The sequence below is a fragment of the Vulpes vulpes genome, chromosome 3 (assembly GCF_048418805.1).
Source record: "Vulpes vulpes isolate BD-2025 chromosome 3, VulVul3, whole genome shotgun sequence".
NCBI classification, from domain to species: Eukaryota; Metazoa; Chordata; class Mammalia; order Carnivora; family Canidae; genus Vulpes; species Vulpes vulpes.
In genome coordinates, this window is record NC_132782.1 from 7,828,315 (window position 1) to 7,854,607 (window position 26,293).

At 46.9% G+C, this 26,293-nt stretch overlaps 2 protein-coding genes across 3 annotated transcripts in view; both read left to right on the plus strand.

The window, feature by feature from the left end:
- PSMD14 (proteasome 26S subunit, non-ATPase 14) overlaps positions 1 to 4,565 on the plus strand; it is a 101,616-nt gene extending 97,051 nt beyond the window's left edge. For both annotated transcript variants that reach the window (XM_072751721.1, XM_072751722.1), the window contains exons 11-12: positions 1,600 to 1,662; positions 4,150 to 4,565. In XM_072751721.1, coding sequence (XP_072607822.1) covers positions 1,600 to 1,662; positions 4,150 to 4,248 — 162 coding nt within the window. In that variant the 3' untranslated portion in view covers positions 4,249 to 4,565. The remainder of the gene's footprint in view (positions 1 to 1,599; positions 1,663 to 4,149) is intronic.
- Positions 4,566 to 9,115: 4,550 nt separating this feature from the next.
- TBR1 (T-box brain transcription factor 1) lies at positions 9,116 to 17,216 on the plus strand. The gene is made up of 6 exons (XM_025994167.2): positions 9,116 to 9,912; positions 10,503 to 10,657; positions 11,023 to 11,144; positions 11,919 to 12,077; positions 13,158 to 13,219; positions 16,320 to 17,216. The coding sequence occupies exons 1-6, from the start codon at positions 9,221 to 9,223 to the stop codon at positions 17,173 to 17,175; spliced, it is 2,046 nt and encodes a 681-aa protein (XP_025849952.1). The 5' UTR covers positions 9,116 to 9,220; the 3' UTR covers positions 17,176 to 17,216.
- The last annotated feature ends 9,077 nt before the right edge of the window (positions 17,217 to 26,293 follow it).

Consider the following 26,293-nt stretch of genomic DNA (forward strand, 5'->3'; position numbering starts at 1 on the left):
TTGCTCATGTTTCTATATATGTAAAGCATTGAGATAGCAGGAGGAGCAATTTCCCACTTAGGTAATACTTTTTTAACTAGCTGAGCATAATAGTGACATCTGACTCTGAAAATGAACATATTCTCTAGAATTCCCTAGATTTGGAATGTTATTAGCTTTTATTTTTCCTTCCAGTTTTATGAGTCATAAATGTATTTTCTTAATGATGTGTTGTAAATAAGTATCCTTTAATAATCAGTAGATACAGTACTTATTCACCATCTTTTCTCTTTAGGCAGGTTCTACTGGGGAAAATTCTCTAGATAGTTTGTCCATTTATAAAATTAGACACTTGCCATCTTTGCTCATTTTCAAGTTCTCTGTTTACAAAACTATTAAGAAGGTGTGAAATGCAGCCAAACTTCCCAGTTTATGGGAAATGTCTGATGATTGCATTTCCTACATGTTCATTGTTCACACATGAAGAAATTTGGCAGCTGCGAGATTATTAAGTTTAGAGTATCCAAATCTAACCCTCGCTGGGATTTTGGTTTCCTGCTTTCCACCCCCACGATCTCACCCCTTTTGTAATCATATTTGTGGTAAGTGCTGTGGTGTTATTTCTTAAGGTTGGTGATCCTTCAGTTTTCTTTGTTTTCCATTTATTGGATACTATGAATAAATCATAGACCAGGAGTTCACCTGATAGAGCGCCCTGGCTTCAGACAGAAACATGCCCAAACTCCTCAGGAGGTTCCTTCTAACAAAGAGGTTTGATGGTAGTACCATTGTTGATAGAGGGAGGCAGTGATGGTAGCTAATCTAAATGCTGTAGTTATTTTGTAATTACTTGCTAGAAGATTTATGGTCATACACAAGATTTTATAGTTAACTGAAAATAGTAGAAAACAGTTTGTATATACTGTTGTGGTTGATTGAATTTTACTTAAGTTGGCTTTTAATCCAAGTTTTTTCCTGTTGAAAACTTCAGATGACTCTGTTTCTTCATGATTACTAAAGATCAGTTATGGAAAAGTGAGATTTTTTTCTGAATACATGTAGAGTTATGAAGGGAGGAAACCATATGATTTGTTAAGTGGATCAAAAGTCAGCAGCTCCTTTGATCCGATTAGCTGCTGATAGTTAACCGATAACTGGGTGTGCACAGGTTCAGGTGATAAGAAAGAGAAGACAAAGAAATGGGACTGGGGCAGAGGTGTGATGAAAGTAGGGCATGGAAGAGAAGGCAGAGTGGACTGCTTATCATCAAGGTGCCATAAGCAGCTGCCTCAGGTACTGCTCTCCTCCACTGTAGCCATCCCTCAAAGAATTCTGTCGTAGTTTCCAGATGGCTAATACTACCATTTGGTGATCCAGTTTGACATACTCGATGTCTTTTACGTATTTCTGAAGTCTGTTTTCAAAATGATGGTGGTAGTAGTTTTTATGACACTGAAGGTGATTGTGAAGATTAGCAAACTTGCTTTTTTGTTTCATGAGTCATTTGAATAAAAGGTTCTGTGAATGGAAATTATGATCACCATTGCCTTCAGTGAGTATTCTGCAGTGGGAAAAGTAAATTTAGAATTTGAAAGTCTGTCCTTTGTGTTTCATTCACAGGCTGTAGAAGAAGAAGATAAGATGACACCTGAACAGCTGGCAATAAAGAATGTTGGCAAGCAGGTGAGCTATACCGTAATAGGTTATGTAGTCGCATAATAACGTGCTCTTGTAGAGTTAAAACTGTTTTAGGGCCAGTGTAATTTTTTTTCCTATTTGTTCACTCTATATTTTTCTTTTGTCTTGTAAATATGATGTTAATTTTAAAGGTCACTGAATTACTTGATGTCAAATTCTCTTTGCCATACATCGTGAAGTCACAAATAGATCTGAGAGATACTATCTTTAGTGAAAATAATTTACTAGATATACATTAGGAGACTTATGTCCTGAGTTAGTTTTTCAAGATTATTTTCACTTCAAATAATATTATTAGTAAAGATAACAGAATGGTAGATTTATTTCATATGTAAGTTTTTTTTTAAATGATACAATTTGTCCATATGTAGGCTTCAGTATGTAGGTAGTGTTCCTGAGAAGGCTGAGAGCCCCGTTGGATTATAGTGAGTGAGGAGAAAGGGTTTTAAGTATTTGCTCTTTCACTTTTCCAAGATGAAATATATATTTTAGTTCCTATTTTCTGAGGGTTGGGGGAACACACCAACCAATTAAAAGAATCTACAGATTAATTAGACTGTTTTTTAAAGAATGTTGATTACATTTTTTTTCATTTCATGGAACATGGTTATCATATTGCTGATGTTGGCAGAATCTTGATATTTCAGATGCAAGACACTAAGCTGTCTTTGCTTTCAGCCATCCTACCATATGCTCTGATCCCATCACATCTCACAAGCTATGTAGGTTTGGGCCAGGACCATTCTTGGATGGGAAATCTCTAAGAATCACCCAGCTGCCACAAGAAGTAATGTAGATAACTGAGGGAAGTGTGTTACCAATTCACTACAGAACCAGTTACTCCAACAGAGCAGTAGGGGCAAAGGTCTGACTTAAATATCATACTTAGTAAAATTAAATCTCACTACACCCTGAATATTAAAATTTAAAAACAGCTAGAACACTACCCAGACAAAATGGAGTATGGTTCATCTTATTCTCTCATCCTATGTGATCTAGTTACCTTGCTTTTTCCCACTACTTATTGTAGTCTAATACAAATTATTAGATCTCTGACTTGGAGCCTTGCACTTTATAGAACTCACTAACTGTTTTTGCAATAAATGACTCTGAGGCTACGATGTAGATTTTATTTAACAGCAACAAATAAAAGGTCTAAAATAAAAATGAAGCTGAAAAATATGTAATGGGCAAAGTTGAATAATCTTCAGAATCATTTTTTAAAATCTAGTACTTCACTGGTTCAGCCTATTGCATGGCAAAAGCAAAAGCTGTCTGTAATGGAATCAGATCACTGTCTTTTTCTCCTGCCAGTCTTTCTCAGACACTTTCACCTAAAGTGTCCTAAGGCTTATTTCTGAAATAAAGAAAATTTAATATGTGGTCTAGTTACTTGAAATTATTTGTAGCATGTTGTATATCTGGATTGTTTAAGGAAATCAGGTATGTATTGAAATTGTAATTTAGAAAAGAACAGCCAAGAAATAATTCCATTGATGAGCATTTGTTTAAGTAGGAGTCTTGGGTATTTAAGCAATACCCATACAAAAATAATGCTTTAATTGAGAGTTTTTTTATTGTGTGCAATATATATATGTATCTTTTTTTTTAAAGCTTTCACATTTAGCTGAAATACTCCATTCAGCTCAGCCTTAAACATAAACATAAATTAAGCATTCTAATTTAACTTCACTTATTACAATGTTATTTTAAGCCTCATTTTTAACTCAGACATTGGAAATACAGATTCGATCAGGTTTCAGTTAAAAGATTGTACCTATATACTTTTCTGTGATATACTATTTTTTCAAAATAGTTGCAGGAAATATGTATCCTTACCATTATTTCATACATATTATATACATGTAAAATATGTATATCTTAACATTGTATTTAAATTTTTAACAACACACAGTGACTTTTGATCCAAGAATATTTCCTGAGCCATTTAAAGCACCTTTTCTGAAATATCAAAATTGTACAGGAATTAAATTTAAATTAAAATTACAGAGGAAGTGATGAGAGAGAATTCACATTGAACTCTCACCTATTGGTATTTTTGCTTCGAGTAAAGAACCCACTCAGACATTCAGTAAATATGAATGGCAGAAAATATGCATGCATACTTGGGCTTATGCACACTTATAAATGCTTATACTTTGTTTTTAAAAAATCAGATGCTGTGCCTGTATAGAATTCCTTTTATTCTTTGTAATTTCTGGTCCAGAGTCGTAGCATTGATTGTGTAAATCAGTTTTTCATTGTGTAATCTATTATTTTATCAGGTACTTAATTTTTAAATACATTTAGAAATCCTGAGAATATAACAATATATTAGGAAAGTAGGAAAGTTAAATTGTAACATAAATTTAGGTTTGGCTTTCTTTACCACTTTCAACTATTTACACTAAGTAATTCTTCTATCAGTAATGTGGTTCTTTTTTCTTTTTCTTTCCTTTTTTTTAAATTTAGGACCCCAAACGTCATTTGGAGGAACATGTGGATGTCCTTATGACTTCAAATATTGTCCAGTGTTTAGCAGCTATGTTGGATACTGTCGTATTTAAATAAAACCATGCAAAAAGCTATTGGTGATACTTTCAGCGTATATTCCTCTATTGTTCCTAATGCTCAAAATCAAGGGACCTCTGAAGGTGTGTTTGGTTAAATGTAAGACATCTGGCATCATTTGCAGCACTGTAACACCTTCAGTCTCAGTTGTGCAATTACTTCTGTTTCTTTAGTCAGGGTCTTTGCAGATTCCAAAGTTGTATAAGAATACATCAAAGTGGACAAATTTTGTTAAGATCCCATTTAATATTTGAAGAAATCAGTAACACAAATATATTTTGATTGTTGCTTACAAAATAAAATACATTTACAATCTATGTCTCCTGAGGTTTTTTGGCACTGGGTGGAATTGACAGAATAACATTTGACAGTGCTCTAGAAATCTCACACAAAGATATGTTTCTCTTTGCAATGTAAGATCTGATAACACATAAAACATCAACGTGATAACAAAACTCCACAAATGTAAAATGATTGCCATTAAGGAGTTGCTGCCCCATTAGTGAGTAACCCAGAAAAAATGTTGACATATTTTATATCGTATAGTCAGTATCTTAACGTATTATACTTTCCAGGGTTTCAGAGGAGTATGTTTAAGAAGAAAGAGGGGACAGCGTTAATTGAGACTTTATTATTTTTTTGAAGAGTACATTCTACCAATGCTGAGATTCCCTGGAAGTTGCCTGCTCCAAAGTCCACTAGACTTTACTCGCTAAGACAACCATAGGAGGTATATAATCTCTTCAAAACAAATTGAGAAAAGTCACCATAATGTGAATTTAATATCATGAGCACATAAGAAATAATTTTGTTACTGTTTTCTCTCATCTTTCTCAAATTAAAACTACGTTTTCTGATAAAGACAAAAATTTGACTAATGGCCCGTGTAACAGATGACCTTATCCCTCAACCTGTTTCTAACCCGACATACATGAGTAGCTACCCCCATTGGTACTCATGGCACAGCACCATTCTTGGGTACAGCAAGGAGTATGCGAAAACATATGGAGACAGATTTAATTCTTATGTGTACCCTTTGTGAAAATTTGGTAAAAATGTTTGTTTCTAAGGCTTCATTAAAAGAAGGTTTTACTTGGGGACTTGGAATTTAGATTTAGCCTCTTAGGTGGTAGGAGTGACGTGATAGGCCAAATTACTGTCCTGTTTGAACAATTCTAGGCTCTTACTGGTTGCCTAATGAATAGTTACCAGAAACTAAAAGTAGAAATGGCTTAAATTCCCACCGTGTTTCACAGTCTCTTTTTTGGTGAAATAAGAGGTGTTCTGAGCATTTGCTTGTCCTGTGGCTTTTTCTTTTATATATAGTCATAGTATGTTTTATGTAGGACATGTAATATGTATTAATTTAATTGTTGACATTACAACAACTAACCATTATAATTAAAATATAAGTGGAAGTTAGCAGAAGTTTTCCTTTTGCCTAATTTAACCTTGTGTGCAGACTTTTTTTTGGATACGTGATTTTTCCCTTTACATAAATAGGGTTCTATGATTTATTTCACAGCTATTCATTAGAGCTAGTCAAGATTTCTTTCATACAATATGCCCTCAGAAGAAGGCCTCAATAATCTAAGGGTTATTCTCAACATTCCATTTGGAAAATTTTTTTGTTTTTCATCTTAGTCTCCTGAAAGCATCTCCTCAGAAGCCTTATACAATGCCTGCCTTTTGCTCTTAGTTGATCACCCATCATCCTGGACTCCCCACAACCAGCACTACCTTCTACTTGATTCATGGTGGAGACACTTCCAATTTCAAAACCAGGAATCCTCCTAGCAAAAGCTACATTTTCTTTCGAGATTTGTAATCAATCAAAATTAGGATCCCCTGAGTCTCAATGAACACTTTTGTCCTGGAAGGTACACCTATTCTAGCAGCAGCCTGGTGGCTCGGGTCCCATTAGGCATTGAAACCACTTACTTAATCACTAGCTCAGTTAGGTGTGTATGTACTTACGTGAGCATCCTCACCCATCTATTATGCAGTATTAAAGCAACACAAGAACCTGAACTCCCGCTTGCCCCTAGTGTAGAGATGCCCCTGCTTTCCTCTTAGACTAACATGAGGCCATTGGAAGCTCCAGTCTCCCCATGCAGTGTGATCTGCCTGGACCAGGAGCAGTGGGGTCTTTGGGGAGCTCATTATATATATACAAAATCCAGGCCCTCGCTTGAGACCTGAATCAAGAATCCAGAATCCTGGTGTGGTTCATGTGCACTTTGAACCCTGAGGAGCCCTGCACACAAGTATGGCTCAAGAGCAGGTGTGCTGATCTTGAGGAAAGTGAATTTTCCCTTTGGAGCATATATGAGTTCCTGTAGGGAGGAATTGCTGAATGTAGTACAGATAATCTGAGGTCAATGCACATTTATCTCCTCCAGTTCCTCAAAAAATATATTATATCCCTTTTCTATACTTTAACATTTCATTTTTGCATTCTTCATTCTTTAAAAAGTTAATTCAGGGTCCCGCGAATGAGAAAGCTTCTAGGGCCCAGGTGCAGTCTGGCCTTTTTTGCCATATACTTAAGGCTCTTGTCCCACTGAGAAAGGCGGCGGCGGGTGGGAGGGGGAGGGGGGGTGGGTGACCTCGGAAGCAGGGGGCAGGGGGGCGCTCAGAGACAAGTTAATGACGGAAAGGAGAAAACAAGAGTAGTCAAAACTGGGCAAAAACCTCTCAGGAGAAATGATGGTGGAGGGTAATCCGCAGAAAACCCCGGCGTCAAATAGTGTCCCAGCTTCTGTCCCCTCCCCCGCACCCCGAGGCCTCAGCAGCCAAGGCCCTGCCTGTTTATGAAGCTTCGTGGCCAGGAGCTGAGATTCGCTTCCGAAAGGGGGAAAAAGAAAAAAAAAAAAAAAAATGGGTTTGGCTGCATTTCTCCGAGCAAACTGTCTGGACATCTGGTCCCCCGCTCGCCCGGCCCAGGGCCGTGGTCCGCGGGGCCTGGCTGGCGGCGCCGGCCGGAGGCCACAGCTGGGGCCCTGCGCAGCCGACTCAGGCCCACTGAGGCAGCGCCCTGGCGGGGGCCAAGCCCTTGTGCCCGGGCCCGGGAGGCGCCGAGGCCCGGGAGCGCGGGCGCGCCGTGTGCAGGGAGGGCTTCGGCTGCCCCGGCGCCCCGGCACGGCGAGCTCCCGGCCCCGCGCCCCGCGCCCCGCGCCCCGCGCCGCTGCCCCACGCTCCCCGAGCCTCGCGGGCGGCGGGCGGCGGGCGGCCTGGGCGCGGGGACGTCAGACAATGCGGCGGGCGGAGGCGGGCAGGCCCGGGAGGCCGCGGGCAGGGCGCGGGCAGGGCGCGGGCAGGGCGGGGAGGCCCGCGGGAGCCCGTCCTCCCGGCCGCCGGCCCGCAGCCCCGAGGCGCCGCCGCGCTCCCGCCCGGCTCCCCGCGGGCTCGGCGTCCGGGGCAGGGCGCCGCCGCGGGGAGCGCCTCGGGCGGATGCAGCTCTCGGCCGCCGGCCCCGCGCGGGCCGCTCCCCCGCGGAGCCGGTACCGGGGATTCCTTCCGACATCTCGGGGTCGCTCTGGGCCTCGTGCTACTTATCTGTGCCAACATCCTTTTAAATCGGTTATTTTCTCTATTCCTCCGTTGGAGCCTCCTCGCTTTAAACTTACTGGTATGGGGTTTTTTCTCCTCCCCTCCAGATTATATAAACGGCACACACAGGCGCGCACACACGCACACGCGTCCTCGGCATCGACCCCCGCGCCGACACCGCTTCCACTCCGCCTCCGCAGACGAGCGCCGCCCGCGACCCGGTCTGCACGGGCTCGGCCCTTCCTGCCCTGGCGAGGCTCCCGGGCCCGGCCGCCGCGCCAGCACCGCGGAGCGAGGGGAGCGCAGCGGGCGCGCCGCGCTCGGCGCCGGCCCCCGCCACGGGCTCGCTCCGCACATAACCTGCAGCCGAGCTCGCTGATAAAACGTTTAGCAAGGACCCCGTACACATCACTGCAAACACATTAGGGCGCTGCAGCCCGGCGGCCTATGATTATTTCAGAACTTAAAAAAGGTGATCGTGGATTGTCACCGCGTCTGTGCTGGAGCGAGAAGCCGCACCTTCCCGGGGTGGGCGGACGGTGGGTGAGCCGCAGCGCCTCGCCCCCCGCCCCCGCCCCGCCCCCGCCCCGCTCGCCGCCGCTCCCAGCCGCACAGATTTATTTATTTATGTGTGTGGATAAAAAGGTGTGCGTGGGGGGGGGGGGGGCGGCTCGCCGGGGACCCGCAGGACCCGCTCACAAAGGACTGGCTCAGGTGTTATGTGCTTCTGTATTAACTGGAAAAGACAGACTCTGGAACTTTTACAGGGCGAGAAGAGGCCACCGGCTCGCGCTTTGTATACTTTGCACTTGAAATCGTTACATTCAACTGAATATTTGGCTCATTCAGATCCGAAAAGTCTCCTAGCATCATCGAATTCCCTCCTCCGCCCCTCGGCTCGAGAGGAGGGAGGTGGTGGTGGGGGGGGGGGGGGAAGGTAGGAAAATGTTTAGTAAATTGCACATCTTTGAATCTTCCTAAAGCAGTGGTCACAAAGCTTAAAGGTGACACAACAGTGCTCACGTAAAGCCAACACACATTCCCCACCCCACCCACCCCCCCAAGCCAACAATAAAATCATCCCCTTCAATTTGCCATGATCGTCGCGACCAGGAGCCAGGTGATTATCCTAATTAATGTCTATCTAATTAAATTACTGTCAGCAGTTAACCAATGGCAGGAGCCGTTTCATCGGCTGCACAAGCAGCAAGATCAAAAGTGAGCCTTTTCTGATTGCTGCATAGTGTCAATTGGCCAATCTCTTCTCCCAGGGAAAAAAAAAAAGTAAATCAAACCTTTGAGAAGCATTTGCTGGTTGAAGTGCTTTCTGTCTAGTGAGGGGGTCTGTGGATTTCTAGTTTATGATAAATAGGACTTTAAAAACCAGGGACAGGAGGGCGAGTGTTCAGGTTCTAGAGCTATGCAGCTGGAGCACTGCCTTTCTCCTTCTATCATGCTCTCCAAGAAATTTCTCAATGTGAGCAGCAGCTACCCACATTCAGGCGGATCTGAGCTTGTCTTGCACGATCATCCCATTATCTCGACCACTGACAACCTGGAGAGAAGTTCACCTTTGAAAAAAATTACCAGGGGGATGACGAATCAGTCAGATACAGACAATTTTCCTGACTCCAAGGACTCACCAGGGGACGTCCAGAGAAGTAAACTCTCTCCTGTCTTGGACGGGGTCTCTGAGCTTCGTCACAGTTTCGATGGCTCTGCTGCAGATCGCTACCTCCTCTCTCAGTCCAGCCAGCCACAGTCTGCGGCCACTGCTCCCAGTGCCATGTTCCCGTACCCCGGCCAGCACGGACCGGCGCACCCCGCCTTCTCCATCGGCAGCCCCAGCCGCTACATGGCCCACCACCCGGTCATCACCAACGGAGCCTACAACAGCCTGCTGTCCAACTCCTCGCCGCAGGGCTACCCCGCGGCCGGCTACCCCTACCCACAGCAGTACGGCCACTCCTACCAGGGAGCCCCGTTCTACCAGTTCTCCTCCACGCAGCCCGGACTGGTACCCGGCAAAGCGCAGGTGTACCTGTGCAACAGGCCCCTCTGGCTGAAATTTCACCGCCACCAAACGGAGATGATCATCACCAAGCAGGGAAGGTAATGCTACATCCCCGGCAGTCGCTGCTCCAGGCGCGGCCCGGGGGCAGGAGCGCCGGGTTGCCACCGCCCCGGGAGCGCTGTTTTGGGGTCGGGAGCGGAGCGGAAGGCGCCCCGGGGCGCCCCGGAGTTGGCTGGTGTTGGAAGACGGGGACGTGGAAGGTACAACCGCCGCGGTGATGTTGGGAAGGGGGTTCCCGCCCTAGAAAGGTGGTCGGAGAGCCGGCCGGGGCCGGAGAAAGGCGGCGGAGAGGGCGAGTCCCCGGCCTGCGGCTGGGCCGTTGCAGGGGCGCCTCCGTGCCCGCGAGCGGGGCAGGTGGACGTGCGGGGCGCCAGCCGCGCTCCCCACCTGGGCAGTGACACCTGCCGACTCCCCGCTCCAGCGCTCCCGCCGATCTCCCCGACTCCAGCCTCACTTCTTTTCCTCCCCCACCACCCCTTCTTTAACCCAGCAAACATTCGCTCATCGACGCTGGAAGAACAAGTTTTGCTTTGCTATCTGGCGCCGCGCTTCTTGCATTTAATCTTTAACATTTATGTGTTTTTTTTTTCTCTTGTTTTCTACCCCCCCCCCCCCTTAATTTAAATAGGCGCATGTTTCCTTTTTTAAGTTTTAACATTTCTGGTCTCGATCCCACGGCTCATTACAATATTTTTGTGGATGTGATTTTGGCGGATCCCAATCACTGGAGGTTTCAAGGAGGCAAATGGGTTCCTTGCGGCAAAGCGGACACCAATGTGCAAGGCAAGTCCTTCCAATTAACACATTTTCCTGACACTTATTTAGGTGAGAATGATTAATTAAAGCCTTTGTGGACTGGCTCGAGAGACTTTTAAAACGATCGGCCAATGACTTCTAAAAGGAAACGAGGGGGATAAGGGGACAGACTGAGCCGCGAGAAGGGGGAGGATTATGCAAAAGCTATTTTAATCATCTCCAGTTAATAGGAAGAAAGCGAGGCCTAAAAAACCCCCAGCTAATGGGCCTCACTGTGGATAAGGTGTGTGTGTGTGTGTGTGTGTGTGTGTGTGTGTGTGTGTCCTAGGCGGTGAGGAGTTGGGACTGGGCAGTGCCCCGGGCATATGTAAACAACGTATTTGTTTCTCTAGGAAATCGGGTCTATATGCATCCGGATTCCCCCAACACGGGGGCTCACTGGATGCGTCAAGAAATCTCTTTTGGAAAATTGAAACTTACAAACAACAAAGGAGCTTCAAACAACAATGGGCAGGTCAGTGGCTCAAGCGCTCCTCTCCCTCCCTCCCTCCCTCCCTCCCTCCCTCCCTCCCTCTCTCCCTCCCCCTCCCTCTCTCCCTCCCTCTCCCTCTCCCTCTCTCGCTCTCTCTCTCCCTCTCGCTCCCTCTCACGTCCCTCGCTAACATCCAGTCCATTACTTTAAATCAGCAAGAGAAACTGGACATATGTTTCTCTGCTTCACTGAAAAGACTCTTTAAAAATTCTATTTCCACCCTCCTGTAGAGTCGCTCTTGGCCACCCCCGCCCCCGGCCTATTCCCGGGTCCCGACCTCCCCAAGTGCTGTCTGTACAGATACTTGGTGGATTTCGAGAAGGAAACCCACAGGCTCTGGGGGTGTAGGAATCTTTGTTCCTCCTCGAGGGAGGCCGGGCGGATCGGGAGGCCTGAGCACCAGCAGTCGGGGTCGGCTGTGCTCCGGGAGGAACCAGGGCTGCTGGCCCGCGGCCGGCCTCGGCAGCCCGGCGGGCCCGCGGTCGGGGGGCCGGGGCGGCGCGCTCCAGCCCGCCCTGCAGCCCCCCGGCCCCGCAGCCCCCTGGCCCCCTGGTCCCCCGCCCCGCAGCCCTGCAGCTCCGCAGCCCCGCATCCCTGCAGCCCCCCCCCGCCCCCCCGGCCCCGCAGCCCCGCAGCCTCCCCAGCCTCCCCAGCCCCGCAGCCCCGCAGCCCCGCAGCCCCGCAGCCCCCCGGCCCCGGCCCTGGCCCCGACCCGCTGACGCGCCGCCCCGCGCTCCCCTCGTGTCCGCCGCGCAGATGGTGGTCCTCCAGTCCTTGCACAAGTACCAGCCCCGCCTGCACGTGGTGGAGGTGAACGAGGACGGCACGGAGGACACCAGCCAGCCCGGCCGCGTGCAGACCTTCACGTTCCCCGAGACGCAGTTCATCGCCGTCACCGCCTACCAGAACACCGACGTAAGGAGGCCCGGGCCGGGGCGCCGCGCGGGCCGAGGCTGGGCCCGGGGCAGCCCCCCGGGTCCTGGGCGGTGGGAAGCGCCTCCGACTCGCTCGGGCGCGGCTCGCGCGGGCCACCTGGGAGGGACCCAGGATCTCCAAGGCCTCTTCCTTGGGAATTTTAATTTAGTTCTCAAACTAGAACAGATTTAAATCTGCTTTTTCGTTCGTTTTATTTTTTCCCCCGAGTCCTTCTTCCCTTTAGAAAACAAGCAGATTTTCCCCTGCATTTTATTCTTGGCAGGCTGTGGCATTATCCCAAAAAAAAAAAAAAAAAAAAAAAAAAAAAAAGAAAAAGAAAAAGAAATTTAAAGTCTCAGAACTGATGGCTGAAATAAACAAATATATCGCTTTTTGGGTGGTCAAAAGAACAGACACATTCACATATCCAAAAAGTACAATAAATCAAATTCCCAGAAGCCGTGGGATGAGTTTGTTTTGTTTTGTTTTTTCTTAGCACTTGAACCTCTTCAGCTTTTGCAAGTTCACAAAGACTTTTTTTACTTCTGTTGATTTGACTACTGGGAGTGACAGTGTTGTTTTTTTTTTTAACTCAAATGAAAGTATCAAATATGAAAATATGCATTTATTTTAAATTAAAGCTGATTTTAAAATGCAGCTATGAGTTCTTGTGGTTGTGAATCAGAAATGATAAACGTTTTGAAATGTGGTGAAACACTTAAAATAGGCAACATTTGATGATACATTCAAGCGCCCCTTTTAAAGACTTTTGTCCTTTTGTATCAAGCATTTTTTAAAATGTGCATTTGCACTGACTTAGAACATATGGGAGAGCTAATTGAGAGCAATCCTTTAATGTTAGGCATCATTGATTTAAACATGTTCCTCATAACTTTCATGATACATTCTCTTTTTTCCCTTTCTATCCATTCCCTCAAATTTTTCAGGCAGGGAAACCTTGCTACTCAATGACACCGTGGGCCCTAAGCCCCTGTAAAAAATGTTGCTGTATTCGTAAGCGTGTAATCCACCTACATAGAAGGTAAAATCTTCTTAATCCTTTTATTTTGTCTTTTCTAGATTACACAATTGAAAATAGATCACAACCCCTTTGCAAAAGGATTTCGGGATAATTATGACACGTAAGTAATTTTGCTCGTTCCTTCTAAAATAGTTGCGGAGTTGGGCTTTAGGTCAAAGGTGGATTGTTGTGTACAAGGCTTTTTGGAAGCTAGAGTGTGTGAAGATAAGGCTGTTTCCAAGGTTTTTCCCTTGCCTTTTTATGGGCTCCCCTTATTTCTGGTGACTTTCTGACTTGGTACTTTTGTGGTTTTGGTCAAAGATTTCCTCCACTTATTTTTATCTTTCTTATGAATTACAAAGTTGTTGGCGGGCCTCTGGGGCTGGCTGGCTGGGGAAGCTGCCCCGGTTCCTGGGTGCGGGAGCTGTATGTGGCGCTGCAGATGCTCAGCTCAGATTGTCTGTGTCTGAAACCGCCCGATTCTGCCGGAAAGTGCATGTGGCTCTGGCAGTTGTTACATTCTCCTTGGCATATGTGACTTTTATTTACCCATTTCCAAGTTTTGTGTAATAGCTTTTCCTGTGCAAGTTTACTATGGACTGAATAAAAATGTGCACCCACCATAGGCAAGGTCATGAGCAGAGCCGCTGTTACAGTTATTTCAGGCTTCGGGAAGGACCCAGGTGCTGTTGCTGTGTATTATTTACAAGCTTCAAAAGAAAAATATTTCCCTTTATCCTTTGCATCTAGACATGTTTTAATTAGATGTGTTGGTACCCTTTCTTCAGGCCTCCCTTACTTATCTCCGTTTCTTATCTGTCAAAATGATGTTCTCTGGGGGCAACAGGAGATATAAACTTCGTGTTTATAGTGCCCAAAAGTTCAGATAGTGCTATATAGCAAAACCTAAATCTGGATTGTAGGGATTCCCCTCCCCCCCCCTACTTTTTCTCTGACCCTGAAAGGGAAGGGTATATAGTTTTTAACTTCATGGCTTGCATTAAGTGCGTGGGATACAGCTACAAAGTTGAAGTTGTCTTTGACCAGAAATAGATTAAATTTGTGGAGAATTAGACAAGTGGCTGCTTCTATTCCATCTCCAGGTAGATAACAAACTTCCCTCCTGATATTTTTATAACAAATTGAAAAGAGAGTCATTGATATTTCTGCCTATCACCGTCATGTGCCTCCCTTAAAAGTAGTTTTGAGGAAGCAAGCCTCATCAAGAAGATTCCCCAGAATAAAACCTCAGCTATTCTAGTCTTCACAATCTAAAAATGTGGACCCGGCACTGTGGAAAGTGTGTGGCCCAGGAGACCAGAGATACTGGTCTCTGTACGAGGGGGTCTTGTAGGTTTTGAGCTTTTAATTCTGTTGCGAACATCTGTTCCAAAGCATTTTATTTTGCACAAATCAATCCGGTAATCCCAAGTGGGTTGGGACCTGGATGGGCATCTAAACTGTATCTTTGGCAGGCTGCTTTTTTCTTCTTAAAATATTGTAGTGGTAAACAGAGGAGATATTTGCACCTTGCTGGCTATGTTCCCTTCCTGCCTCCCTCTACTAATTTGAAGCTAGAATTGAATTTCAGGAGGGAGACTTTGTGTAGTAAGCAGAATGGACCTGAGCAACAGCATTACCCCATTACCCTCACCTGCCCTCCTCTGGATGGCTGCTGTAGGAAAAGCCACTTCTTTTTGGTTCTTAAACTGTTATTTTCCATAAAGGCTTCTTTATCTACACAGATGAAGACCTTAGTTTTTAGGGGTTAGGGGAGAGCAGAATGGCTCATGCCACCCGCACTTCCCCCCTTTTATGTTGACTCTTTGGGCACGGCTCAAAGGTGGAGAAACAGAGCAATAAGAAAGAGTTCGGGGGACCAGAGGGGATGCTTGGCCACTCACCAGGGAATCTCCTCCCCAAAGGATTAAGGTCTGACAAGACTGAGGCTCTCTCTCAGAACAGTGTGTTGATTAAAGATTAAAACATTTATGTGTGAGCTAAATAAAAAGGGAGGCATGTGTCTATGTGTAGGAGAAAACACTTCTACCAATCTCTGGTTCTCTCTCAATTCTAATGGGATTTTCCAGGCCCAGGGCCTAGAGTTAATCTTTATTTCACCTAAGGTGATTCCCAGTAACACAATTACTGTCTGTGGGCAAGTTATCTAACTTCTCTTTTCCTCAGTTTTCTCATCTGTAAGGTGGGAAAATAACGCTGCATAACTGGGAGGACTGTTGTGATGGTTTACTAAATTACTATGTGTGCAGTGGTAGACAACAGTGCCTGGCACGGAGTCAAGTCGTATAAGGGTTGACTGTTCCTGGTGGGAGATGGCTTGGAGGAGGCTGATGATAAGAGTTTGGCCCAAAAGATGGGTTTCGGTGTCTTTTTGTTTTCTTTTCTGGCCTGTGTTTTAGAAATCTAAATAAGAAAATTTTACTTTGTCATTTATTTATTTATTTATTTGTTTGTTTATTTACCAGTAATGGTTCAAAAGCTAGGAAAAGGTCAGAGTAAAGAATACTTTTTTTCTTGGAGCACTTGGCTGGCTCCGTCAGTAAAACCTGCGACTCTCTTGATCTCTGGGAGACTCTTGATGTCGTGTGTCAGTTCAAGCCCCACGTTGGGGCCGGAGCTTACTTTACACACACACACACACACAGAAGCACACCTTTTCTCTGTAAAAGAATTTATTGATGGATGAGTCTGTTTCCAAGTAGTCATTCTTGTTAGTTACTGGTGGAGGTGGTGGTGGTTACAGGATGTGGCGGGGGAAACAACGGGCAGTAGGTCCCAGCCGCAGGGCTCGAGCCTCGGGAGGCTGGTGAAGGCCGGACAGCCCGTGCGTGTGTCCGACGGGCGCCCGCGGTGTTTGCGGCGCCACGAGGCGGGGGTCCCCGCCACCGCGCCACCCCGCCACCCCGCCAGCAGCTCCGTCCGGGCGAGGGAGGCCTGCGGTCGCCCGGGCGCTGGGGGCGCGGGATGCGGCTCCGCGGCGGGCCCGGCTCCCGGGTCCCCGGTGCGGCCAGGCGGCCTGCCCCGTGGCCTGCGTCCCGCCGGCCGCGCGCCCGGCCCCGTCCCCCGGCCCCGGGCGGGCCTCGGCTGCGCAGCGTGGGGCGGGCGGAGGCGGCGGCGGCGGCGGCGGCGGCGGCCCCCGCGCGGGCCCCGGGGACCCCTCCGCCACCCCTCGGTTCTCTCTCTGTCTCCTTCCCTCGCAGGATCTACACCGGCTGCGACATGGACCGCCTGACCCCCTCGCCCAACGACTCCCCGCGCTCGCAGATCGTGCCCGGGGCCCGTTACGCTATGGCCGGCTCTTTCCTGCAGGACCAGTTCGTGAGCAACTACGCCAAGGCGCGCTTCCACCCGGGCGCGGGCGCGGGCCCCGGGCCGGGCACGGACCGCAGCGTGCCGCACACCAACGGGCTGCTGTCGCCGCAGCAGGCCGAGGACCCGGGCGCGCCGTCGCCGCAGCGCTGGTTCGTGACCCCCGCCAACAACCGGCTGGACTTCGCCGCCTCGGCCTACGACACGGCCACGGACTTCGCGGGCAACGCGGCCACGCTGCTGTCCTACGCGGCGGGCGTGAAGGCGCTGCCGCTGCAGGCTGCGGGCTGCACCGGGCGCCCGCTCGGCTACTACGCCGACCCGTCGGGCTGGGGCGCGCGCAGCCCCCCGCAGTACTGCGGCGCCAAGTCGGGCTCGGTGCTGCCCTGCTGGCCCAACAGCGCCGCGGCCGCCGCGCGCATGGCGGGCGCCAACCCCTACCTGGGCGAGGAGGCCGAGGGCCTGGCGGCCGAGCGCTCGCCGCTGCCGCCCGGCGCCGCCGACGACGCCAAGCCCAAGGACCTGTCCGACTCCAGCTGGATCGAGACGCCCTCCTCCATCAAGTCCATCGACTCGAGCGACTCGGGGATTTACGAGCAGGCCAAGCGGCGGCGGATCTCGCCGGCCGACACGCCGGTGTCCGAGAGCTCGTCGCCGCTCAAGAGCGAGGTGCTGGCCCAGCGGGACTGCGAGAAGAACTGCGCCAAGGACCTGGGCGGCTACTACGGCTTCTACTCGCACAGCTAGGCCGCCCCGCGCCCGCCCGCCCGCCCGCCCCGCGCGCCGCCCGCGCGCCGCTCCCCGCCGCCCGCCTCGCGCCCCCGCGCCCCCGCGCCCCCGCGCCCTCGCGCCCTCGCGCCCCCGCGCACCGGCTGCAGCGAAGAAGCACAGGTCTCCGAGTGCGACTTTAACCTTCTTTGGTTCTGTTCTGTTCTGTTCTGTTCTGTTCTATTTTGCACAGCAGCCTCTGCAGTTAGCACACCGACCTTCCACTTGGCTGTTAGACCTTTCTTGGGTTCTCCTCCTTGCGCTCCTCCCGTGAAGCCACACTCCTATCGAGCCGCCTCCTCCTCCCTCTCGCCTTTTTCTCACCTTCTCCTTCTCTCTCTCGTAATGAAACTCTTCACCCCTAGGAGACCTGGGCAGTCCTGTCAGGCAGCAGCGATTCCGACCCTCCAAGTCTCGGCCTCCCCATTACCCGTAGGATGTTGACTCTAGAACCTGGACCCACCCAGCGCGTCCTTTCTAGTCCCCGAGTGGATGGATGGATGGATGGATGGATGGTAGGGATGTTAATACTTTTAGTGGAACAAAGCCTGTGAAATGACTGTATATAGTGTTAATTTACTGTAACGAATGGCTAGTTTTTATTTTCATCGTCAAGGCACAAAACCAGTTCACGCTTCACCTCTCCATTCTCTTCCTTTCTTTGCCATCTTCTCCACCGACCCCCCTCCGCTTTAAAAAAAAAAAAAAAAACCACAACAACAAAACCTACCTTGTGAGATAATTAACAATATCCTAAGAGGCTCTGGAAACGTGAAATACTTGATAGATAATGATGGGTTTCTCACTTCTCCTCAATCCGTTGCATGAAATAATTGCTCTGTGCCCTAATGCACACAAATAGCTAAGGAGAATCCGACCAAACACCTGTAAAGGATAGGTGTCTGCTCCCAGGAAGTCCATTAAGTGGCATGATGCCTGCAAAGCAAAGTTAACTGGAGTTGTACGTCCCCCACCCCACCCCCGCCCTCCACCCCCACCCTCACCCCCCACCCCTACACCCCCAATAGAATAGCTCGACATCAGCAATATTATTTTGCCTTATTTGTTTTTCCCCAAAGTGCCAAATCCATTACTGGTCTGTGCAGGTGCCAAATATGCTGACAAACTGTTTCTGAATATCTTTTCAGTCCCCCCTCCACCTTTATATGCTGTAAATCTTTGTAATGAATATTCTACTAATGATATAGATGACTGAATTGTTGGTAACTATAGTGTAGTCTAGTGAAGATAAATTGTGTGAGTTGTATATTTTACTGCATTTTAGTTTTGAAAATGATTTCCCTGCCACCTAGAAACAGCTGAAATTTGACTTCCTTGGGAAAACACTAGCATTAATGCAAGTAAGACTGGTTTTTCCGCCCCCCCGCCCTAAGTCTTGTTATATTTGATAAGGAGCATTAATCCCCCTGGAAATAGATTAGTAGGATTTCTAATGTTGTGTAGCAAACCTATACTTTTTTTTTTTGTATCTTAAAATTAATGTGAAATATGCATCATACACAATATTCAATCTAGATTCCAGTCCATGGGGGGATTTTTCCTAATAGGAATTCAGGGTCTAAACGTGTGTATATTTTGGCTCTTCTGTAAATCTAATGTTGTGATTTTTATATTTGTTTCGTTTTGTCTGTGAACTGAATAATTTATACAAGTACACACTCCATTGAGAAACGTTTTGTTTTTTGCTCGTTTGTATCGTCTGTGTATAACAAGTAAATAAATCTGGTAAAACGCTATGGTGTTTGAAAGCAGTTTACAGTTTGAAAATAATTTATTATAGGTGATTACTTTTAAGGGTTAAGGAAGAATAGCCCGTCCCCACTCGAATATGGGGCAGTCTGTTTAATGGGAATCTGCCTCCCATTTCCCACCTAATTTTGTTTCCTAGCACTACCAGTAATTACTTCTTCCTTCTTATTTATAAGTAACGTAGTTCCCTATGAGTCAAGTTTCATTTCGTTGCACTTACTATTATCATTGTTATTATTATTATTATTTTTTTTTTCAGGAAAATGTAGGCACTTCCTCATCGTAGCTATCTGATTTTCTCTGAAGTAGGAAATAATGCGAGCAGGAAAAGGAGGGACTTAAATAAGGAGTTAAGAATTTCTTTCAATTTCACAGGCGGGAGGCCTTGGGCAAGAGTAGGGTGTAATGGAAATGAACGTGGCGGTAGGCCGTTGACCGCAGCTTTAGGCAGATGTCGAGAGAATCCGGGTCCTCAAATACGAGGCCTTGGCGAGGAGTGGCGAATCTGTAAATGCAAACACAGAATGGCCTACATTTCTGGAGTGGATTGTTTCTGGGGGATCGGGCGGGGTTGCACGGGGGTACGGACTCCTGGAACAGACTCCGTGCGAACGGTCGGCATCTAGGCCCCGAGCTTAGAACTTGCCTTGGGAGCTGTGTGGGGCTGGGGGTAGCACAGCGTCTCTCCTGCGGTGGGGTCCCGAGCGCTCCTGCCCAGGCCAGAGGCCCATCCCTGCAGAGCAAGGGCCGAAATGCGGGTTCCGCAGCCGGAGGGGGCGCGGGGGAGGGGGGCGCCGCGTCTCGGTCGGGGAGCCCGCGGAGCTCTGCCTTTATCTCGTGGGGAAGCGAGTTTTGTACTTTGGTCTCCGGAGAGAGGCGATCCGGGGAAGAGGCGGAGGACGGCTCAACGCCCTTGCCTGGTCTGGGTCCCTTTCAGGTTCTGGGACTAAGTGTAGCAGCACCTCGAGACCGTCCCGCGACCCCTTTGCGATCCGACAGGCGCAGAGAGGCCTCCAAGGTCCGAGGAGCAGGAGAATGAAGAGTGGGGGGAACAGGACGACTTGCTGTCCCTGGGCCGTGTCGCCACTAGACGGCGTTCCGCGGCGTTCGGCGGCCGCGCCGGGAGGCGAGGGGCTGCCTTTCCTTTGTGTCTCTGGCCCCTCGCACCCCGAAGGCCCGACCGCGGGACGGAGAGCGCAGGCAGGGCGGCTGCGTAGACCCGGGAGCTGAGCGCCCCCGCCCCGCCCCCCCCACTCCCGGCAGGGGCGCACGTGCCGCCCCGAGGGCGCGGGGGTCGCGGCCGCGCTCTGCCCGCCGCCCTCGGGGCCCAGCTGGGCGAGCCGGGGGCGGCCGTCGGGCGGGGACGGAGCTCCGGGGCCGGGGCCGGGGCCGGGGCCGGGCCGCGCGGGGACGTGGGGCTGCAGCCCGGTCCTGCAGCCCCGCGCCCCCGGCCTCCCCCGCGGGGCCCCGCCGCCGCCCGCCCGCGCGCCCGCCCGCCCGCCGGGCTCTCCACGGAAGCGGCCCGGGCCCCCGTGCCCCTCGCGTGGCCGCCTTCGCTCCGCGAGGGCAGGGCCCGGGCGGGCACGCTTGCCGCCCCGCCACCTGCACGTGGCCTCGGGTTTCTAAAGTGTGTGTGGCCTCAGCTGTGTCTTCTCGAGGAGAGCGGGACGGAGCACAGGGCGCGAGCGGCGAACCCTCCCGCCATCTTGGCGCGCCCGCCCCCGCCCCCGCCCCCGCGGCCCGAGCGCGGCCCCAGCTGCGGACCCCGGGGCCCTAACCTCCGCGGGCGCCCGGGCGCGGGCGGGAGAGAGGCGGGCGGGGGGCGCCCGCAGGTGCTGGGCTGCGCGCGAGGCCTGCTCCGCGGCCCGGGCCCGGGCGGCCCTGCTCCGCCGCGGTGCCCCGGCTGCGCCCCGGCTGGACTCCCGGGGTCCAGGTGGCCCGCCCCGCGAGCTCGGGGTGGGGTGCAGCCGGCCCCCGACCGGGCTGGGCCCAGGCCGCCCTTTGCCGCGCGCAGCTCCCGGCACAGCCCCGCCGACGCCCCCCGCCAAGACCCCGGCCCTGTAGGCCTCGCAGCAGCCGCTGAGCAGTTGCCAGGTGGTCTCCGTCCCTCTCCGATTGACTGGCATCACCGGAGCTCTTGAGATGTGGTAATTTGGGGTCTGTAGGGAACTTTCTGAACCCTCTTAGCTCCTGCCCTTACATTTTCTTATAAATCCTGCTGAAACTCTTTGACCCACCATTTGGGTGACGTTCTGGATCTCTCTCTTTTAGCACCGAAGCTTTCAGGCCTGTTTTCGTTTCTGTCAAGGGACAAAAGCCTTGTTGCCCAGAGGCCATTTATATTCCTGGAGAACCTAAAATGCTCTATACCAATATTGGGGCAACGTGTTTATGTTCGTAATTGATTTCATAAAATGTTCGGCCTGTACTCAGGTACAGCGCCTGTCTTGTGTATATTAGTTATTTTATCATTAGGCATTGTACCCCCCCCCCCCCCCCCCCCAGGCATAGGAAAAAAGTAGAACTCCTGATCCTGCGGTGAAAACAATCTAGATTCCCCAAAGGAAAAGCAACTATTATTCAAACTTACTTAGGAAGAAGTCAGCATCTTTCCTTTTTTTTTTTTTTTTTAGATTTTATTTTTAAGCAGCTTCTACACCCATGGTGGAGCTCAATCTTAGAAGCCAGAGATTAAGAGTTGCATACTCCATGGAGCCATAAGCCAGCCAGCCAGTGGCCCCAGAAATCAGCCTCTTTAAAGACCGGAGATGAGCATTCAATTTAAAAAACATTGAATTTACTCTGGTATGTAAGCTAATTGGCTAATTTTAATGTTTGAAAGAATGAATTTTTAGTGCAGTATCAGTAACATCTGGCTTTTAAAGAAAGGTCAGCTGGAAAAAGAAAAGGTCAGCTGAGACTTTTTAAGCAAGTTGAGTCTATACGATTTATTGAAGTTACAATCTGAGTGCAAGATTTACATTTGGACAATCAGATTTTCTCTTGCCAGAACAACAAGATAAGACAAACTAGGCAAGATTTCAGGCATCGCATTATACTTGTTTTAATTCAGTTGCCTTGAGATTTGTGGGCCTTCCTGGTTCCTGTCTTCAGCTTGTAAGTTAGGTTGCAATATATTTAAAAATATATTCACTTGAAAGAAAACCCCACTGCTTTCACAATAAAGTAAACTTGATGGTGTATAAGTCACTGGTCTCATCTGAGCTGATTATATCCGCCTTGCATGTATTTTACACCCACAGTATGGTTTGCAGCGGTGTTCAAGGCATGGCGTGAAAAATTTGATTTGAATAGTTCCATTAAAGCAATGAAAAAAAAACAACATGGCTTAATAGACCTTCTAGTGATAGCTCCCCCTCTTACTATGCTAACTCTGAAATAAATATGAAATCTAGTGTTAGGAACATGGCATTTAGAAGACCCTTGCTGGTATTATTTAATTTAATAAACATACTAACTGTGACATTATTAATGCAATGAAGCTTGTACCACAAGCTGATTCTTTCAGGTTGTTTGACCTATTACTTATCATTAGATTCCTTAAAACGTGTCCTGTGATTTATAACTTGAATTTTATATTTAAATTATTTTGGATTTCAACTCTTTAAAAATATCTGCATGATAGCACTCATTTTATATACAAAGCATTTATACTTGGGTATCTTGGCATATCTTTTATGAGGAGGAAGAGGGAATTTAGGAGGGCAGAGCATCTCTAGGGATGTGCCTCTGGTCATTTTAGCCAATACAGTTATTTTGTTCCAGTACTAGCAAGCAAAGGAAAATATTGTAAGATTAAGTTTGGGGGCAAGGGTTATACTGATTTTGTATATACTGGTTATACATATGTTTTATCGTGTATATATATATCGTATATGATGTATATATCGTATATATATGATATACGATCACACTAGTTTTTAGGAAATGGCAAATTAATTAAACTTTCTGGTTGAAAGATAAATCTTGCTTGTATTAGGTTTAGTGCTTCTATTAGATTTATTTAGGTTTCAGTTTAGTACACATCTTCACGTTAGCAAAAGTGTATTGTATGGGGAAAAAGCCTTTTTTCATTACAATCTTATTTCAGGTTCCTAAAAAAGAAAAAGTCAACAATGTTGTTCTCGAACCACAGGATCTTCTTAGCTCACATTTCAACTTTCAAGATGTATTTGTCTTTTATTTTGTCATTCCTAGTATGAAAGGGAAGGCATTTTTCAATCTTAGGATAATTCAGAAGCAATTTTTTGGTTCTCAGTTAATTCAGTTTCATCTTAAAAGTTCAAATTTAGCAAAGCACATGTTCCCTTGTTCATGCCAAGTGTGATAAAAACTAGTCGAAAAATAAAACCATTGCAAACAAGTAGAGCACTGCACTTCACTGCATACTATACAGGCCACATCATTTCTAGGTCTGATGTCACTGCCTGCTGGGCTGCCATTTGTGGGCACAAGCAAGGCTGCCTTTGAAAGTTGATAGGAGGCACGACCATCTCAGATACGTGTGCTGTAATTGTGTGTGTGTTTGAAATATGCTCTCTGACTAGTGATAGGCACTCCCGTGAGCATTCAAACATTTGCTCTCTTCTGTCAACAAAAGGTTATTCTGTTGAGTCCCAGAGATGCTTTTCTCCCTCCTGCATCAGGAAGTAGTTTCTTTGTAAATAAAACATGAAACAGCAAAGCCATCTCTCCCCTTTTGTAATATCCTCAAATTATAGACTACTTTGTGGAATTATAACTTTCTTAATAGTTTCATCTTTGTATTTACAATATTAAGCTATCACATTTATATTTTTAAACTTTAACATCCTTAGACTTCAGTTAATTCCCTTATTCAGGGAATAAGCAGGAATAAAACATACATCCATGTTATGTAGATTCAGTTTAGGCCATCTGCAATCAACGGTGACATTTTATGAGAACTTTCCAGTTATCATAGTGATTTCTGTTTTGAATGGCCTGCTCAAGTGGAACTTTACTAAAGGCCAAACCGTTATTTCCAATTAAAAAGGTTTCCAAGGTGGTTAGTACTTTTATAACCTGATGTGTTTTTTAATTAAACACTTATAATTTTGGATATAACTTTACCAAATAATAGCAGTGTTTACTACTCAGCACCGTCCTTTGAAAGGCTATGAGGACTTACTTACTCCTTCCACAGTTTACTTACCATTGAATGCTATATATTTTGTTCAAATAAAATCTTTTTTTATACCTCTGTCTTAATTTGCTATATATATTTTTAAAAAACTGACTGCGTTCTGAATAATCCTTAGAGCTCACTCACCTTTGGGATTCACTCTCTTAATTTATGCTCACATTCTGCTTTGTTCCTGTGGAGAAAGTCAAAGAAACATACTGACTTCCTCCTCAACAAATTTGTTCTTTCCTCCTCCAACTCGGCTGTCTTTCTGACACTCATTTTGCCCTTGTTGACTCTCTTGCCAACAACTTTTTTTTAACCTCCTCTTTTTTTTTTTTTTTTTCCTCACGCTACCACACTGAACCTGAATCTTTATAAAATCTATGCCTGATTCATCAGTTTGTTTATTTCGGGTCAGAATTTTTCTGCTTTCCCCAAAAGCAATAGTACAGTTTTCAGGACAAACATCAGATACAATGTCTTCTTTTAGCCTCTCCCACATTGTCTTTTGGGTCTTTGCTTCCCTCCCCCCATATACTTCTATAATCACTTCATCTCTCAATATTTTCTATTATCTTTTTTCTTTGTATTTGTGAAAGGACAACTTAATATTTTTGACTCTTACTGGTGTTTCTGTTTTCCTCTTTACCCTCAACATTTTTAGCTCTGTGAGGCACTCATTCCATTTACCCCTGCTCTCTTTTGTACTTAAAACCCATCTTTCAATGCTTTCTTTGATCCTTTTCAGTTCAGCTTCCTCATTTGCACAGACATTAAAATCATTCTTATTACATTTGTCAGTGTGCTCTTGACTGAGTGTAATGGCCTTATTACAAGCTGATCTTCATGCTCTTAGCTATTTAAAATCATAATTAGTCCTTGGGGTGATTCAGAATAACTGCTTCTGCAACTCCTTCACCTACCCTTCCTTCTTCCCGCTTTTCATGGGTCTTTCTGTTTGCTGGCTTATTTATTTCTGGATTTATAGGTTTCTATAGGATTTATTTGCCCAGGGTGTATCCTCATACACTTCTCTTAAGAAAACATGCCATAGATGTGTTAGGGAAGAATGGGGTGGGAGAAAGATCTGCTCCTAGTTTTCTTAATATATACCTACCGCTTATTGCCTAGTAGCCTGTACCTATTTGATGGTTTCTTGTTTTTTTGTAGCCTTGTACACTTTAATTGACGTTCTGATTTTTTCTATTATCCATCCTTTAACTTTCTGATACCAACTCATGTTCTCCTTACCCTTATGGTTAGCATGATGAAGATTAAAATGAATTTTTAAAATGTGAATTTTTTGTAGTTAATACTAATTAATTTAACCCCTTAAGGAGATTGCAATATGAAGTGTGTATGCCAACACCATTAAGAAGGAAGGTTTTTTTTTTTTTAATGGCTATGCAGTTGTGTGTATTATACTTTATTAGTGACATCATTATCAGCCCTTTCTCTATATAGCTTCAAAAATAAATCTCCAAACTTAGGAGATTCAGGTTTTATAGATCATGAGAAGCAGTTCTATTTGCATTACCATTTCTTTAGGAAGCTCTTGTTACTGAGTTTAAAGTTACACAGATTTTTATTTTCAATTCTTTCTGCTGTACACCAAATGTATATATACATTTACATGTGTGTGTGCGCGCGTGTGTGTACACACAACACCACGGTGATGTGACGGGACAATAAGAACATAAACTCAAGAAAGCAAGTGGAGAATTTCTCACACTTCTTGCACAGCGCTGCCCTGGGCACTGTCATGATCCTGTGCTTTTTGAAGACCTCCTATTGGAGCCTGAAGAAATACCCTTTTGGCAATCTCTTATCTATGAAAATAATTCTCTACTTCTGAGCATTAGAATCAAGAGCTTTTACATTTATCACTTAATTTGCACATGGTATAATTTCTACTCGAGTAACAAATTGGTGAAAATGCCACCATGTCACAGAAATGTTCACATAATATGACTGAAAACTTGTAGTCAGTGCCCTGGCCATTTAGTAGGTAAGACACCTGCATTAAATTTATTTTGAAAATACAGTCTCAAAGGAACCAGACTCCTAAGATATAGCAGAAAACGCTGGACACAAATAAGACACTTTATTTCTATGATGTTCAATACAATAATTTGTAATCATTTGAAATTATAAATCAAA

Excerpts from the sequence above, each read along its gene's own strand:
- TBR1 (XM_025994167.2), top strand. The coding sequence starts at position 9,221 with ATGCAGCTGGAGCACTGCCTTTCTCCTTCTATCATGCTCTCCAAGAAA. Across the intron at positions 9,913-10,502 it reads ATCATCACCAAGCAGGGAAG|GCGCATGTTTCCTTTTTTAA; the intron begins GTAATGCTACAT and ends TAATTTAAATAG. Across the intron at positions 13,220-16,319 it reads TTTCGGGATAATTATGACAC|GATCTACACCGGCTGCGACA; the intron begins GTAAGTAATTTT and ends CTTCCCTCGCAG.